A 14,768-nucleotide genomic window follows, 5' to 3' on the forward strand; every position below is an offset into this window, starting at 1 on the left:
GCTTAATGGCGGCTGGTTACCTAAAGTCAGCATCGGCACTCCTTTTTATTTTTTTTTGTCAGCTTTGTCGCAATGCACCCGTGTTATGCGATAAAACATACAAATGTTGCAAAGGCGGTTTTAGATTTGTATCCGTCAACACCGAGCAGGCAATTGTTGGCCCAATTTTAAGAAAAGACATGTTAGAATCGGGTAAATACCGTAATCAGATAATTGTGAATGGTGGTTAATTACTTAAGAATCTTGTTGGGGCAGTACTGAAAATGGGCGTTTTCGGTGAGAGATTACATGTGTTCAACGCAGTTGACAATGGGACTCGGCAGTGGCATTCATGCTCCTAAGCTCCGCCGAGACAGACGCTGCCAGTAAAGGGGTCGCTGTTACCGTCACCATGGGGGTGAGGCACATTCGTGATGACAGGTCAAGTTCTAATTATTTTGTCAAGGTTAATTTTAGGATCAAAATAGCAAAAATTTGGTCCCATATAGGAATGCATGGCACCGGCCAGGGTTAAATTAACCGAAAAATCAAATTAACAAAATTCTACTGCAGTGTGCAAGTCCTAATACTCAGTGAAGCAGAACTTGGAGTTTGTGCTCGTACCTAGTCTGTGGGCTCATATATTTTTTTGAACTTTAGAGAACTCCATGAAATAAACTAACATGTGGCAGCTGTGTGTGCAGTCGACTTCCGTTAACTCGACCCGGACCGAAAATCTTGATCTAATTATCCGGCGGGTCAAACTAAAGTGCAGAAATAATGCCAAAACACATGTCTTATTCATTTGGCAGTATATTCCCTATTTCAATACGCCCCCGAATCAAACGCGCCCCCACCTTCCATGTGTCCAAGGTAAAAACCAACATAGAAGTGACAACATTGCTCCTAAATAAAGTAGAAATCAAACACTCACCCAATTTTTTAGCAAGAAAAATGGGTAAGGGTCTAATATGTGTTGCACAATCTTGGCCGATTTCTGTCAGGTTTGCTGCTCGGTTCTTAAAGTCAGCTTTGCCGTAATGCATCAATGTTGCGGGAAGCTTATGAATGCCGCAGAGCAGGTTTTGGTTTTGTGTCCGACTGCATCGCGCAAACAATCTTCGGCTGAATTTTTTCGCTGTTGGGGACAGAGGTAAGGCGTGTGCATGCTGACTGCTCAAGTTCGAATTATCCAGCGAAGGCCAATTTTAGGATCGAAATAATGATAGTTTGTGCCCATAGAAATTCATGCATGGGCGCCGGCCAGGACCTTTGTTCGGGATCATATTAATAGAATTAACCGGAATCAAACGAACGGAAGTCTACTGTATTCTGTTAATTGACCTGAAGAAGATGCAGTACCAACACTTGGAAGTATGGAGGAACCTTATGGTTCTTCCATGAGGAGTATATGATCGAGTACCTTTAGGACTACTTCAGAAGTGCTTCCACAAGAACTTGCACCCAGCTACATGTATACCAAGAGAGCTCCAGGCTGGTGTGAAGGTTCGAGACGGTGCTTTTGAAGCAACCCATAAGAGCGTTCCTGTTTCTTCAATGGACAACGCTCAGTGGTGTGCTACTTGGTATGCAATGATTTGTCAAAACATCAATGAGACGTAAGAGCGGAGCCTTGCTTAAGCACTACTGCCATTTTGGGTGCTCAAGCCACACTGAGACAATGTGCATAGGTGAATTCTAACATATAAAATCGAGCCCGCTGAAACAACACGAGTGATAACCATATATAGGACTGAACAAAAAATACCTTCCACAACTATAGAAATAATATATATATATGCTTCCTGTTGAACCATAAACACACTTTACTGTCAGCGACACGAGACATAACCAACAAGGCCAGCATGGGATTACTAAAGCCACTCATACCAACCGTTGCAGCAGATCTGGATAGGTGGACTTACTGGATTCTTGCTCTGTTTATTGCGGCAGAGCACCCATGGGGTGGAGCGCTGCCGGGCCAATAAACTAGTCAGACAGCTCCAGCATTCTCCAAAGTATAAATTTGAAGAGGTGCTTATATTAGGTGCTGATGGGATGTGCAGTGTGCACTTTCTGTGAAAACTAGGTTACCATAGTTAAGTGTTGAGTATTGAGCCTAACAGCATGGCACAGCTGGCACACGCATTCGCGTGAGGCATGGAACGTGTCATTACTGCGACTGAAGCGGAATAGTGATTGGCAGCTCATGCTTAATAAGTAATGCAGAACTGCCTGCGCATATATCCCTTTCTTTGGTCCTTAATGCCAAAAAGCCTTCGCCTCTCGGTAATGTTCAAAACATGGCTACTATTACCAGTGGTGTGGCCAGAAATCTATTTCGGGGGAGGAGGGGGGGCGGGCGAAATAGACTCTCACTCTCTCCTCTCTCTCTTTCACACACACACACACACACACACACACACACACACACACACATATATATATATGTATCATCAGCCTATTTTATGTCCACTGCAGGACGAAAGCCTCTTCCTGCGATCTTCAATTACCCCTGTCCTGCCCCAACCGATTCCAACTAGCGCTCGCGACTTTCCTCATTTCATCGCTCCACCTAGTCTTCTGCCGTCCTCGACTGTGTTTCCCTTCTCTTGGTACCCATTCCGTAATCCTAATGGTCCAACAGTTATATAACCGGCACATTAAATGACCTGCCCAGTTCCATTTTTTTCTCTTAATGTCAATTAGAATATTGTCTATACCCGTTTTCTCTCTGATCCAAACCGTTCTCTTTCTGTCTCTTAACGTTATGCCTAGCAATCTTCGTCCCATCGCTCTTTGCGCGGTCTTTAACTTGTTCTCAAGCTTCTTTGTCAGTCTCCAAGTCTCTGCCCCATATGTCAACACTGGTAAAATGCACTGATTGTACACCTTCCTTTTCAATGATAATGGTAAGCTTCCAGTCAGGAGTTGGCAATGTCTGCCGTATGCGATCCAACCCATTTTTATTCTGTGAATTTTCTTCTCATGATCAGGGTTCCCTGTGATTAATTGACCTAGGTAAATGTACTCCTTCACAGACTCTAAAGGCTGACTGGCGATCATGAACTCTTGTTCCTTTGCCCGGCTATTCATCATTACCTTTGCCTTGTGCATATTAATCTTCATCCCCACTCTTACACTCTCTCTGTTAAGGTCCTCAATCATTTGTTGTAATTCGTCTGCATTGTTGTCGAAAAGAACAATGTCATCGGCAAACCAAAGGTTGCTGAGATTTGTTCGCCGTCGATCCCTACTCCTAAGCCTTCCCAGTTTAATAGCTTGAATACTTCTTCCAAACATGCAGTGAATAGCATTGGATAGATTGTGTCTCCCTGTCTGACCCCTTTCTTTATAGGTATCTTCCTGCTTTTCTTGTGTACAATTAACGTAGCTGTAGAACCTCCGTAGATATTTTCCAAGGTATTTACGTAAGCATTCTGTACCCCTTGATTGCGTAAGGCCGCTGTGACTGCTGGTATCTCTACTGAATCAAATGCCTTTTTGTGATCTATGAAAGCCATATAAAGAGGCTTATTGTACTCTGCGGATTTCTTGATAACCTGATTATTGACATGGATGTGATCCATTGTAGAGTATCCCTTCCTGAAGCCAGCCTGTTCCCTTGGTTGAGTAAACTCCAGTGTTGCCCTTATTCTATTGGAGATTGTTTTGGTAAATATTTTATATAATACTGGGAGTAAGCTAATGGGCCTATAATTTTTCAATTCTTTAACATCTCCCTTTTTGTGGATTAGTATAATGTTTGCATTCTTCCAGTTTTCTGGGGCCCTTGCAGTCAATAGACACTTCGTACAAAGAGCCGCCAGTTTTACAAGCATTATGTCTCCTCCATCTTTAATTAAATTGACTGTTATTCCATCTTCTCCTGGCACTTCCTCGTTTCATATCTTGCAAGGCCCTTCTGACTTCATCGCTAGTTATAGGAGGAGTTTCTGTATCCTGTTCATTACTGTTTCTAATGGAGGTATCCTGACTCCTCTGGGTATTGTACAGGTCAGTATAGAATTCTTCCGCTTCCTTTACTATATCTGCGAGATTGCTGATGATATTACCCTGCTTATCTTTCAGTGCATACATCTTGGTTTGTCCTATACCAAGTTTCTTTCTCACTGATTTCAGGCTGCATCCATTTTTTACGGCTTCTTCAGTCGTTCTCACCTTATAGTTTTGAATATCACTTATTTTTGCCTTGTCGATCAGTTTTGACAGTTCCACGAATTCTATCTTATCTCTTGAGTTGGACACTTTCATTCTTTATTGTTTCTTTATTAGGTCCTTTGTTACTTGGGAGAGCTTGCCTACTGGTTGCCTTGGTACCTTGCCTCCCACTTCAATTGCTGCCTCTGAAGCCAGCCTAGTTACGGTTTCGTTCATTAGCTCTATGTCATCATCATATGTCTGTTCTAAGGCTGCATATTTATTGGAAAGTACTAGCCTGAATTTGTCTGTTTTTACCCTTACTGCCTCTAGGTTGACCTGTTTCTTCTTGACCAATTTTACTCTTTCTGTCTTCAAATTGAGGTGAATCCTACCCCTCAGTAACCTATGGCCACTGTACTTTACCCTACCTATCAGTTCTACATTCTGCACTATGCTGAGATCAGCAGAAAGTATGACATCGATTTCATTTCTTGTTTCACCATTATGGCTATTCCAGGTCCACTTTATGTTGCTACGCTTCCTGAAAAGGTGTTCATTATTCGAAACTTATTCCTTTCTGCGAATTCTACCAGCATCTCTCCTCTAGCATTCGTAGAATCGATGCCATAGTTGTCAATTGCTTGTTCACCAGCCTACTTTTTCCCCATTTTGCATTGAAGTCACCCATTACTACAGTGTACCGAGTTTGCACTTTTCTCATCGCTAATTCAACATCTTCATAAAACTGATCTACTTCTTCATCATCGTGACTGGATGTTGGAGCGTAAGCTTGTACTACCTTTAATCTATAACCTCTTATTAAGTTTGATTACGACTACAGCTACCCTCTCATTAATGCTGTAGAATTCGTCAGTGTTGCCCGCGATGTCCTTATGAATTAGGAATCCTACTGCGTATTGCTTCTTATCTAGGAGACCTCTATAGCAGAGGACATGTCAATTACTCAGCAATGTATAAGCCTCACCAGTGTTTTCAATCTCACTAAGGACAACTATATATATATATATATATATATATATATATATATATATATATATATATATATATATATATATATATATATATATATATATGGAGGTTGTACACCACACAAAGACAAACTCCTAGCATTCCCCGGACAAGAATGCTTTTTAACACTGAGGATGCATGTTTATGTGTTGCCGGAACAAAAGTTTGCTTAACTTCTGACAAAAGATTTTCATTGCTAAGGCGCGCAGCCACTTGGCATCAAATTATGCTGTCATCCTTATGTTATATTTAAAAATGATGCTATTAAAAAAAAAATCTTTTATGAATTGATCCATTTATATGATATATGTCAGTGACCTAGCTGGTAGATGACTTGGAAGAACAAGACAGTGCACTATATCGTGTGTCTTCTTGTTTGCAGGCCAGACTTGTTGCAGCCCAGGTAACAGTGGAGATAACCATTGCTTTTCAGCCAGATCTTCCAGTGAGTGGTACGGCCATGGCTACGTATGGAAGAGGGCGGGCACTATTTTGCAAGTCGCCTATCACTCAAGTGCACTTTCTGCGTTGTGGGCATGCTATATTATTCTAGATTTAAAAATGCAGGAATGAAGCTTTCCGCTAGAAGTTCGATAGTACCACATGATGCCAGTTTCACTCACTTTCGGTAACCTGCTGTCCGACTTATTTGAAGAGTTGTTTGGAAGTAACTTGCGATCATGGCATTGTAGTCATCACACTATGCCTATTGTTATTTCATCATGACTCGGGAACTGATATGAGGCAGACAGTCTGAAGCAGGGCTGCTTCCTGTTTAGAAGCCTTTGTGAAAATTACGGCATCCGTAGTTCACAGTAGGATCAAGGCCAGTAGCTCCGAGAGATTTGATAGTGTCGTGTCTCCTGACACCAGTCTGTTCTGAAAATTACCAAGACATTCCATTAGGATGGACTCTCCGTAGCAAGCAGCACGTGTTACGATGGGGTAGATGAGCCTCAGCTAAGCAGCTGGCCACGGCCGTTTGGAGTTGAGCAATCGGGCAGCGACGAGACGCTCTTCCTGTGTCCATACTTATCTGTCAACTTCGTTCTTGATGCCTTTTATGCACATCCCCCACCCGCCCCGCACCTCCTTATGTCAATCGCCCCTACTTCCATCCTTAAAATTCTTTTCCATTAGTTACTGTTGCACTCAACATTCACCATGTTGTTGAACGGCATGGCGGCTTCTAACATTCCTATATTTCTGTTTCTCCATGGACTTCGAGGCCATTCACCTACCTGCTCTTCCATCTGTTTGCTGTGGCGGTTTCTTAGTTTCCCTGGCCCAGCACTCTGTAGGTCTTTCTTTCTTGTGCCGTTCTTGCCGTTTTCACTCTTAACAGCATGTACAAACTATAGCCTAACAGCAAACTCTTCTCAAGTTTATGTATTTATTTACTTATTTATTTATTTAAGATACCTTGCAGGCCCATTTAAGGACATTGAGTAAGGGGGAATACAAGGTAAGTGTTTCTGGAGGAGTAATTATCAATATAAATATGAATACATGTAGGCAGTCACAGGATACGAAAAACAATGTTCAATTATGTTTGTCCAGGGTAAGCTTTAGACAGCGTAATCACAATAATATATTCATACACAATAAAATTAAAATAACAGAAGTACAAATAACAGGGAAGGAAAGCAAGTAAAAAAAAAACATGCTTATACAATGTTACTACATGCAGCTTTGCAATTTTTCATGAAAGGCATCACGATTTGTTATAAGCACGCCATGTTATCAGGAAGACCATTCCATACTGTTATCACACATGGCAGTGCTGATGCTTTAAATGACAGTGTATTGCCAAAGGCGCGCATGAAACTATGACTATTATTTGTTAAGGCGACGTGACATGTGCGCTGGTGCCTCACGAGACAACACATGAAAGTAATTGCCATGAACGTATATGAAAAAAATGACTATTATTTGTTAAGGCGACGTGACATGCGCGCTGGTGCCTCACGAGAGAACACATGAAATTAATTGCCATGAACGTATATGAAAAAGGCAAGGAATACCTATTGTGCGATGAATTTCAAGTGGCTGGAGGGAAATATCTGCTTTAATCTGCGTTATGCTGCAAGTTCTGTCGTAGTTGTGATGAAGCGCGCTGTGCTATTTTGTATTAATTTTAGCATTCAAACTAAATAATTTTGATTGTGGGCGAACAGAAGTTTGATATGCCAATTTACGAACTGTAGCACGGGATTTATGCGAGTTCCGTCAGAGATAACACAGGGTTTTATATGTTTTCGCACATGTAGCTGTTATGTGCACGTGTGGACTCCAGGAAAGATATGTAAGTTCGACGCCAAGGTATCTATAGGACGATGTCGGAGGGACAATGGTGTTATGACATAAGAAAAGCGAGAGTTAGAATGTTCTCGGGAAAACCTCCTCGCTTACAGAACCGCAGTGCAGGTGGGACTTATAATTTTAATTTTCGTTTTCAGCTCGCTTCGGCGCTTCCGAAGCAGCCGACACGGCCGCTGTGTCCACATGATCCCTCATAACACGTCATGCCGACGGAGACGCCAGCTTTTCTAGTGGTGGAGCTTGCCCCCAATATGTTCTGCAAATTTTGGAAAACGGACATACGGGAACACGGTGTACGGGACCATGGAGGAAGGAAAAAAAAGTTTTTTTTTTTTTCCTTCCTCCATACGCGTACGGGGAAGTAGTGTGTGCTAGAACACGGGCTCTAACGGGAAGCTCTACGGATTACGGAACTGAAACCGAGCATATAGCTCACTGTTGTCAGGCTGTTGTAGGTTATAATAGCCGAAGCCTCGTTGGCAGTCACAGGCATAGCTGGATTGTTGCTTGTGTTGTAGCAGGCTGTGTTTTGCGTTTGCTGTGTGACAGCGTTACCAGCGTGCGTGCCGTGTTTATAGCAGCGGAGTTTGTGTCTTTGTACGTTGGACTAACTGCTGGAGGGACATAATGCCTGAACGAGGGGAAGGTATGCGCCTTACTATTTCTTGTGGTTTTCGTTACTTATATCGTCCTAGACGATGATCTCCACATACAGCCTGAAAAACACTTTCACTTTCTGTGCTGCAATTCCACATTGGTACTGTAGACCGTGTTCATGTCTTTGCAATGTGGACTGCAGTCATATTACTTCAGGGAACTTTAAAGGATTGTACTGTTAAATCTGAGTACCGTTTGGGGCATGACTATATAAGTGTTCGCTTAAGCTAAATCATGTACTTCTACTTTGCGTACTGCAATTCCACGTTCCTACGTAGACCATGTTCCATTCTATGTATCCACAGTGTGAACTGCCGTCATATTATTTGAGGAATGTACCGTTTGGGACGTGATTGTACAGTTGTTTGCTTTTGCAGGTGGCGAGTCGTACTCGAACCCGATAGCCCCACCGGGCTTAAACGTGCCCTCAAATGAAAGGTAAATAGATGATATTGCGTTAGACCGAATGATATGTTGGATCAACTCAGCAGGAGGCAAATACAAATTTACGCTTCGGTTTCTTGCTCTAGCCATCATCCGATGACGAACGATGACTTCCGGAAACTTATTATGACACCTCGAGCCGCGCCTCAGGCGACACCGACTCCTGCGAAAGAAGAAACATATAGGTAAGACGTTAGGCACACTTTTCCAAGTATCGATATTCCGTTGAAATGTTCACCGGGATAGTATGGTGAAGTTTGTTTGAGCGCAGTTTGTCCTTGTTCTGTGGTGTCAATTCATCTTCGCTGAACTATGTTTTACCAAGCTTGAATTTAGCTAGGACGGCTCCTACAGCATTTAATGGATTTCATTAGATAGTGCATCACTGTAAGTGTTCGCACGTCATCAGCTTTAGCCTCCTCCTGGTGCGTAACTAGTAACTGGTCTGGAAAGTTCTATCCAAATGTAGGGAGCCTTTTCCAAAATCACCTGGACATCTATAAAGCATCAGCTTGGCCAGCGAGTGTATTAAAAACATGACAGAGGCAAGGGATAATGGGATGTGTGTATACGGTAAGCTGAATTTCAGGGGATGAAGGACTTGGTTATTATTAAACCAAACCTTCCTAATACTTTCAAGACATAAAAAGAGCCTAGGAAAAAAATTAATTGCTGACAAGTGCTTTTATGATATCACGATCCTGTAGATAAAACATATCTAAAATAAAAAAACCTTTTATTTTGTTGCCAGTAGCCTCTGCTTAACCAGGACAGACTGATGGGCTATTTGTTGTTAAATTATGTTATGTGTAGTGCAAATGTCGCATGCAAGATGACAGAGGAGATAACATTGCACTGCTGATGCCGCATTAGTAGCACCACATTTGCACCGCACATTACATAAACAGTTAACTTCTTTCATTAGGAATGCCCTGGCCAGATGCAGCAATAATGTTTGGGTGTTTTGTTGACATAGACAATGTCAGGATGCTTCAGAAAGTTTCACTTTCAGCGAGATTTGAGAAATAAAACTTCCTAAAATTACGTGCAACCTAGTGCATGGTAATTAATTGTGCATAACTTTTTCTTAATGTTATATTTGAAATAAGTGTGGCAAAAAGCATCATGTCAGTTGTCTCAAGATTTTCCTTCAATTAATGATATAATCAATTATTCCTAACTGAAACATTGTAGTAAGTTGTGTATAATAAGATTTTCTTTTTTCAGTTTTAATTCTTCCAAGTTCTCACTGATAAGGTATCAGCAGCTGCCTGTATTATTGATGCCACTAGCGTATAGGGATTTCAGATTACATTTGTGTGCCAAGGCAGACATTATGAAGAAAGATTCAACACATAAAATTAATAGTCATTGTCAAGGACAGGAAGGTTGCCTTGATAGTTGAGCACAGCTCCCAGTAACAGTCCAAGAGACAAGATAGACAGAAGGAAACAAACGAAGCACTTCGTCTGTTTCCTTCTGTCTGTCCTATATCTCATGTGCTATTACTTGATTTAACTTCAACATGTACCAGCTGGCCAAAGCTAGCATTCTTTTACAGTGTTACTGAGCTTGTCCCTCAGTTTCAGGTATCGGGAGAGGAAGTTGATGTGAGAAGAAATGGACTTTCTCAGGGATCTTGCTTCAGTGAAATTCTGCAAGATTTCTTTTTCATGCATCTCATTAGCCTAACAAACATTACAGGCTTCAGACTGGAATTGGAAATAATGTGTCAGTGGATCGACCTGCACCACCGTCCCTGCCAATCTGCGTACCTTGCTCCAATCCAAGCTTTGGCAGTGTTGCAGACAAGTGGTCAGCGATCTTAATTAAGACAGCCTAGATGCATAGGAGAGCCTGCTTACACAGCTTCTTAACATGCCTCCTATTGCCACGCACTAGTGTGTTGGTGTGGCCATTCTTTATTTTGTTTTATGAGCTGTCACATGTTTACTGCACTGAACAGTGTTGAATATTGGGGCACTCGTCCTTCTTTTCCAGAAAACCCACAGCTGAAGATGACGACAAAGGTGACCAAAGGCGCAAGAAGAAGATGTGAGAAGCACTCACTGTTTGACTTGCATGCTTTATGTCAATGTTTGGGCGCTGCCTGAGTTTCCTTATCTTCTAGGTTTTATGCATCGCTCAAGAAACAGGAAGAGGACAAGTTGGCTGAGCTCGCAGAAAAATACAGAGACAGAGTAAGTGTGGCACCTTGTTGTTAATGGGATGTAATGGAAGGTGTCAAGATAGCAAACAGAGCAGTTTGTCAAAAAAAAAAAATTGAAAGCAATAACAGTGGTCATAAGCTCTACAGGTGCAAATATACATCTGTTGGCCTTTTACGAATAGTATGCTTAATAAAGTTGCCTGCTTAAGAAATTCATAAAAGGGGAAATGTGGACATCTTGCCAAACCTCTTTGTCCATTATACGCAGGAACCTTGTGAAACAGCTGAATTAGAATTATTCTCTGCTTTGCATGATAAAGCTTTAAATGTGAAGCAGTCTTTGCCTCATTCTTGGCATTTTGTGGTAGGTGGGTAGGTTCCTGTTTTGCCTAGATTTAAGAAAAAATAAAATGTGTGACCAATGTGGGAATTGAACCTCTGCCGTTGAGCACAGCAGCTGGGTGCTCTAACAATTGGGCCACGATTGCGTGCCTCTCATTTCCAAAGCCAGCTAGCTCACTTGAAACACTCGGCACGTGCACCCTGTGCCATTTGGTCATCTTCTTGTGGCAGCTCATGCTTTGACGCGCCGTGTTAGACTGCGCTATCTCCGGGACCTTGCCCAGTACTTTTCTCATAAAGCTGATGCTATGTAGAAACTGTACCATGTTGTATAGACTTCACGATTGCTCAAGTTAATCAAGTTCTAACATTTCTTTGCCGAAGTACAAATGCCATTGTCATTTTAACATGCACCGCATGAAATAGTCATCTGTACATATGTTTGTATAAAATGTAGTCACTGATGAATAACGATCCGTATTTCTCTTCCTTACGCTTGTTGACTACATACGTAGAACCCAACAATCATCACGTTGTAGGCTCGCGTCGAATGGGCAGCGTAGAAATCATGCCATTGTCGTCATACAATCGTCTAGGACGTGGTTGTGGTCGTGTTGCTGTCGTCACACACATATACGCTCACGACCCATACACACTTCTCGATTTCCAGGAACACGTTGGTCCACCAAGCATCACTTTGCAGATCCCAAAGCAATACTGGATAGGCAGGGGCCTTCACAGTGCTTCACATGACCTAGATTCCCACAGTGCGTGGGATCTGCACAATTTTTATGTTACGTATTGTCAAAAATATTTGAGGACTATGAATAAAAGCTTCATTAGTCTTCAAGAAAATTAATAACTTTTGAAACTGTTATGTAATATAATGGAACGAAGAAGGCTAGGCATAACCTTGAGAGACAGAAAGAGAGCGGTTTGGATCAGGGAGCAAATGGGTATAGCAGATATTCTAATTGACATTAAGAGAAAAAAAAATGCCGCTGGGCAGGTCATGTAATGCGCAGGTTAGATAACCGTTGGACCATTAGGGTTACAGAATTGGTACCAAGAGAACGGAAGTGCAGTAAAGGAATGTAGAAGACTAGGTGATGCGATGAAATTGGGAAATTTGCGTGTGCTAGCTTGAATCGGTTAGCGCAGGACAGGGGTAATTGGAGATGACAGGGAGAGGCCTTCGTCCTGCAGTGGACATAAAATAGGCTGATGATGATGATAATGATACGAATGCTAATGAAGGTGTGTGTGTATTTGTGTTGAAATATTCAGGCTCGGGAGAGAAGAGAAGGTGTCAACCCAGACTACCAAAATGAGGATCCCATTTCATCGACTGCAGGCTACAGAGCTGTTGCCCCTGATGCAAAATCGTATGTTCTACATTGCATTTGTTGGTTGCTCATGCTTACAGAGCCACTGAAATAAGAATTACCCACCATGGATGCATAGTGACTTTGGCATTACGCTGATAAGCCCAAGGGCACTGGATCAAATCCTGGCCATGGTGGCTGCATTTTGATGGGGGCGAAATGTAAAAGCGCCCATATACACTGCATTGGATACACATTAAATAACCCCATGGGTCAAAATTAATCTGAAGTTCCCCACTACAGTGTGCCCCATAATCATAACCTGGTTTTGGCACTTAAAACCCCAGAATTTAATATGATTAAAATTACAATTATGGGAGTTGCTACAAAATAGAGGCAGCATAAACTGTGTATTTTCTGCTTTATCCTCTCTTGTAGTGTTAACAGTGACTGTGCAATGTCGGAATAAAGAGCCCATTTCATTGACGCCTTGCTTATTATCTGTAATGGACCAGTGTTCTTTTTCTTCTCTCGAACTAGAAGTTAATGGACCTTATTAAAGTCAGCATATTATTTATATAATGTTCATTGCACCGCAACACATGCTGCTGTCCAGGAAAGAATTGTTGAAGCATTGCAGGGTCATCCTGAGGGCAGATGGCTTGTTCTTGTCAACAGGGGCTTGGATGCTGCTGAGCGTCGTCGTCAGATGATTCAGGAATCCAAGTTCTTGGGTGGTGACATGGAGCATACTCACTTGGTGAAAGGTCTCGACTATGCTCTTCTGCAAAAGGCAAGAACTCGTAGGGACACTCAGTGCCTTATGCTCTGAGCATCCGTGTAAAAGCATGCATGAATTAATGAGCATTTCTAGTTATCTGTGCTCTTGAAGTGACACTCACAATGACAACCTCCAGGTGCGCAGTGAAATCTCCAACAAGGAAAAAGAGGATGAGGAATTGGAGCAGACCCTAACACGACACAGGTAAGACATTCAGTTTAACTATTCTAGACACTAGCGATAGAGACTGGTCCATGAGCTATGCACTTACATTGCAGCAAGGATGAACCGCAGGAGGAGGAAATGGAGTTCAAGACTGTGATGGGTGAGAATGCCAAATGAGAGCCCTTGCATTGCTCTCATGCTTCTTCCTAATGTGGGTAACGATGATACTAATATCTGTAATATCAGTCAGTGGCACCTTCAACAGTCTACATTTATAGAATGAGGCCTCTGGAGGTGTTTGTTCTCATGTCCACATTAGCCCATGTTGTGGACAAAGGGTGACGTTTGCAAGTTTGGTAGTCAAGCACCCTTCCTCCATTAAATGCAAAAATGACTCGGTTGAGGTCGGCACTCATCCTTGCCTGATACCTTCCTGTCTACATTCATTCTTATCCATTCCATTTCGCTTGATACATCTAGTATGTACCCCTTGGTTGAAAGTGGGATATATCAGTCCCACTTACCCTGACAAGGTCATGGCGCTGTAGCAGGGAAATATAATAACTACAATAGAACATATTTTTGTGTCTGTGTTTGTAGACATTGTTTAAATAGCTTCTTTTTTTTCATTTAATCTTATATTTATCAGTAAGGCAGAACTGTTACACCAACTGTTTATTATCTCTTCCATTATACCCCCGCAGGGGCGTCTGCGTCAGCAGGCGTTTGGTGTGTTGCGACACCACGTACCCGAGCACACGAGGGTTGGCCCCTCCCACGTCTAACCGTGCACAGTTTAGCCGTATCCGGGGAAAAGGGAATCCTGGGGGTTGAGCTGATGCTGGGCGTTTGGACCTTTACGGCCCCTCGGCGGAGGCAACACACCTCTTTGGCCTCGGCTTCACGTAGACGGCACCTCCGGACAGACCCACCCGGGGGAGATCGGTAGTTGCCTTTTCCTGTCTCTCTCTCTCTTAAACCTTCGTCTTTCTCTCTCACTTTCCACCTGTCCTGTCTTCTTCTCACTTCGTTTACTTCCAATTCTCCAGGCAGCAAGGGTTAACCTGGTGTAGTTCATCCAACCTTGGATCTATTATATTGGGTTATAGTAGCTATGTACAGCTGGCGTCTGCGTTTCCTTCGGGTCTCGCAGCGTCCCCTTGTTGGGCTCGGTGGTGGGTGGCTGGCATAGCTGCCGAAAGGTTATAAGTTATTGATGGCTTTAAGCACCTTTCCCCAACTTCCTGATCGCCCTCTTGCGAAAAGAGGGTGCACCGAAGAAACTTTTCAATTTTTTGCCCAACGCAAGGAATCCTTCCCGCGCTACCACGTCATACATAGTCAGTGCGCCGATAAGACAGTAAGAACCCTTTCACCATTCACCGTTGCG

General features: G+C 42.6%; 1 protein-coding gene across 1 annotated transcript in view; it reads left to right on the top strand.

Moving 5' to 3' along the window:
- The first annotated feature begins 7,977 nt into the window (after positions 1 to 7,977).
- The window catches only part of beag (IC cytokine homolog beag), a 33,563-nt gene continuing 26,772 nt past the window's right edge, over positions 7,978 to 14,768 (top strand). Inside the window, exons 1-9 of the mRNA XM_050182824.3 lie at positions 7,978 to 8,140; positions 8,529 to 8,589; positions 8,682 to 8,780; positions 10,597 to 10,650; positions 10,727 to 10,796; positions 12,395 to 12,492; positions 13,111 to 13,225; positions 13,350 to 13,417; positions 13,492 to 13,538. Of these exons, the coding sequence (XP_050038781.1) occupies positions 8,122 to 8,140; positions 8,529 to 8,589; positions 8,682 to 8,780; positions 10,597 to 10,650; positions 10,727 to 10,796; positions 12,395 to 12,492; positions 13,111 to 13,225; positions 13,350 to 13,417; positions 13,492 to 13,538 (631 nt within the window). The 5' untranslated portion in view covers positions 7,978 to 8,121. The remainder of the gene's footprint in view (positions 8,141 to 8,528; positions 8,590 to 8,681; positions 8,781 to 10,596; positions 10,651 to 10,726; positions 10,797 to 12,394; positions 12,493 to 13,110; positions 13,226 to 13,349; positions 13,418 to 13,491; positions 13,539 to 14,768) is intronic.

This window comes from Dermacentor andersoni, chromosome 4 (assembly GCF_023375885.2).
Source record: "Dermacentor andersoni chromosome 4, qqDerAnde1_hic_scaffold, whole genome shotgun sequence".
NCBI lineage: Eukaryota > Metazoa > Arthropoda > Arachnida > Ixodida > Ixodidae > Dermacentor > Dermacentor andersoni.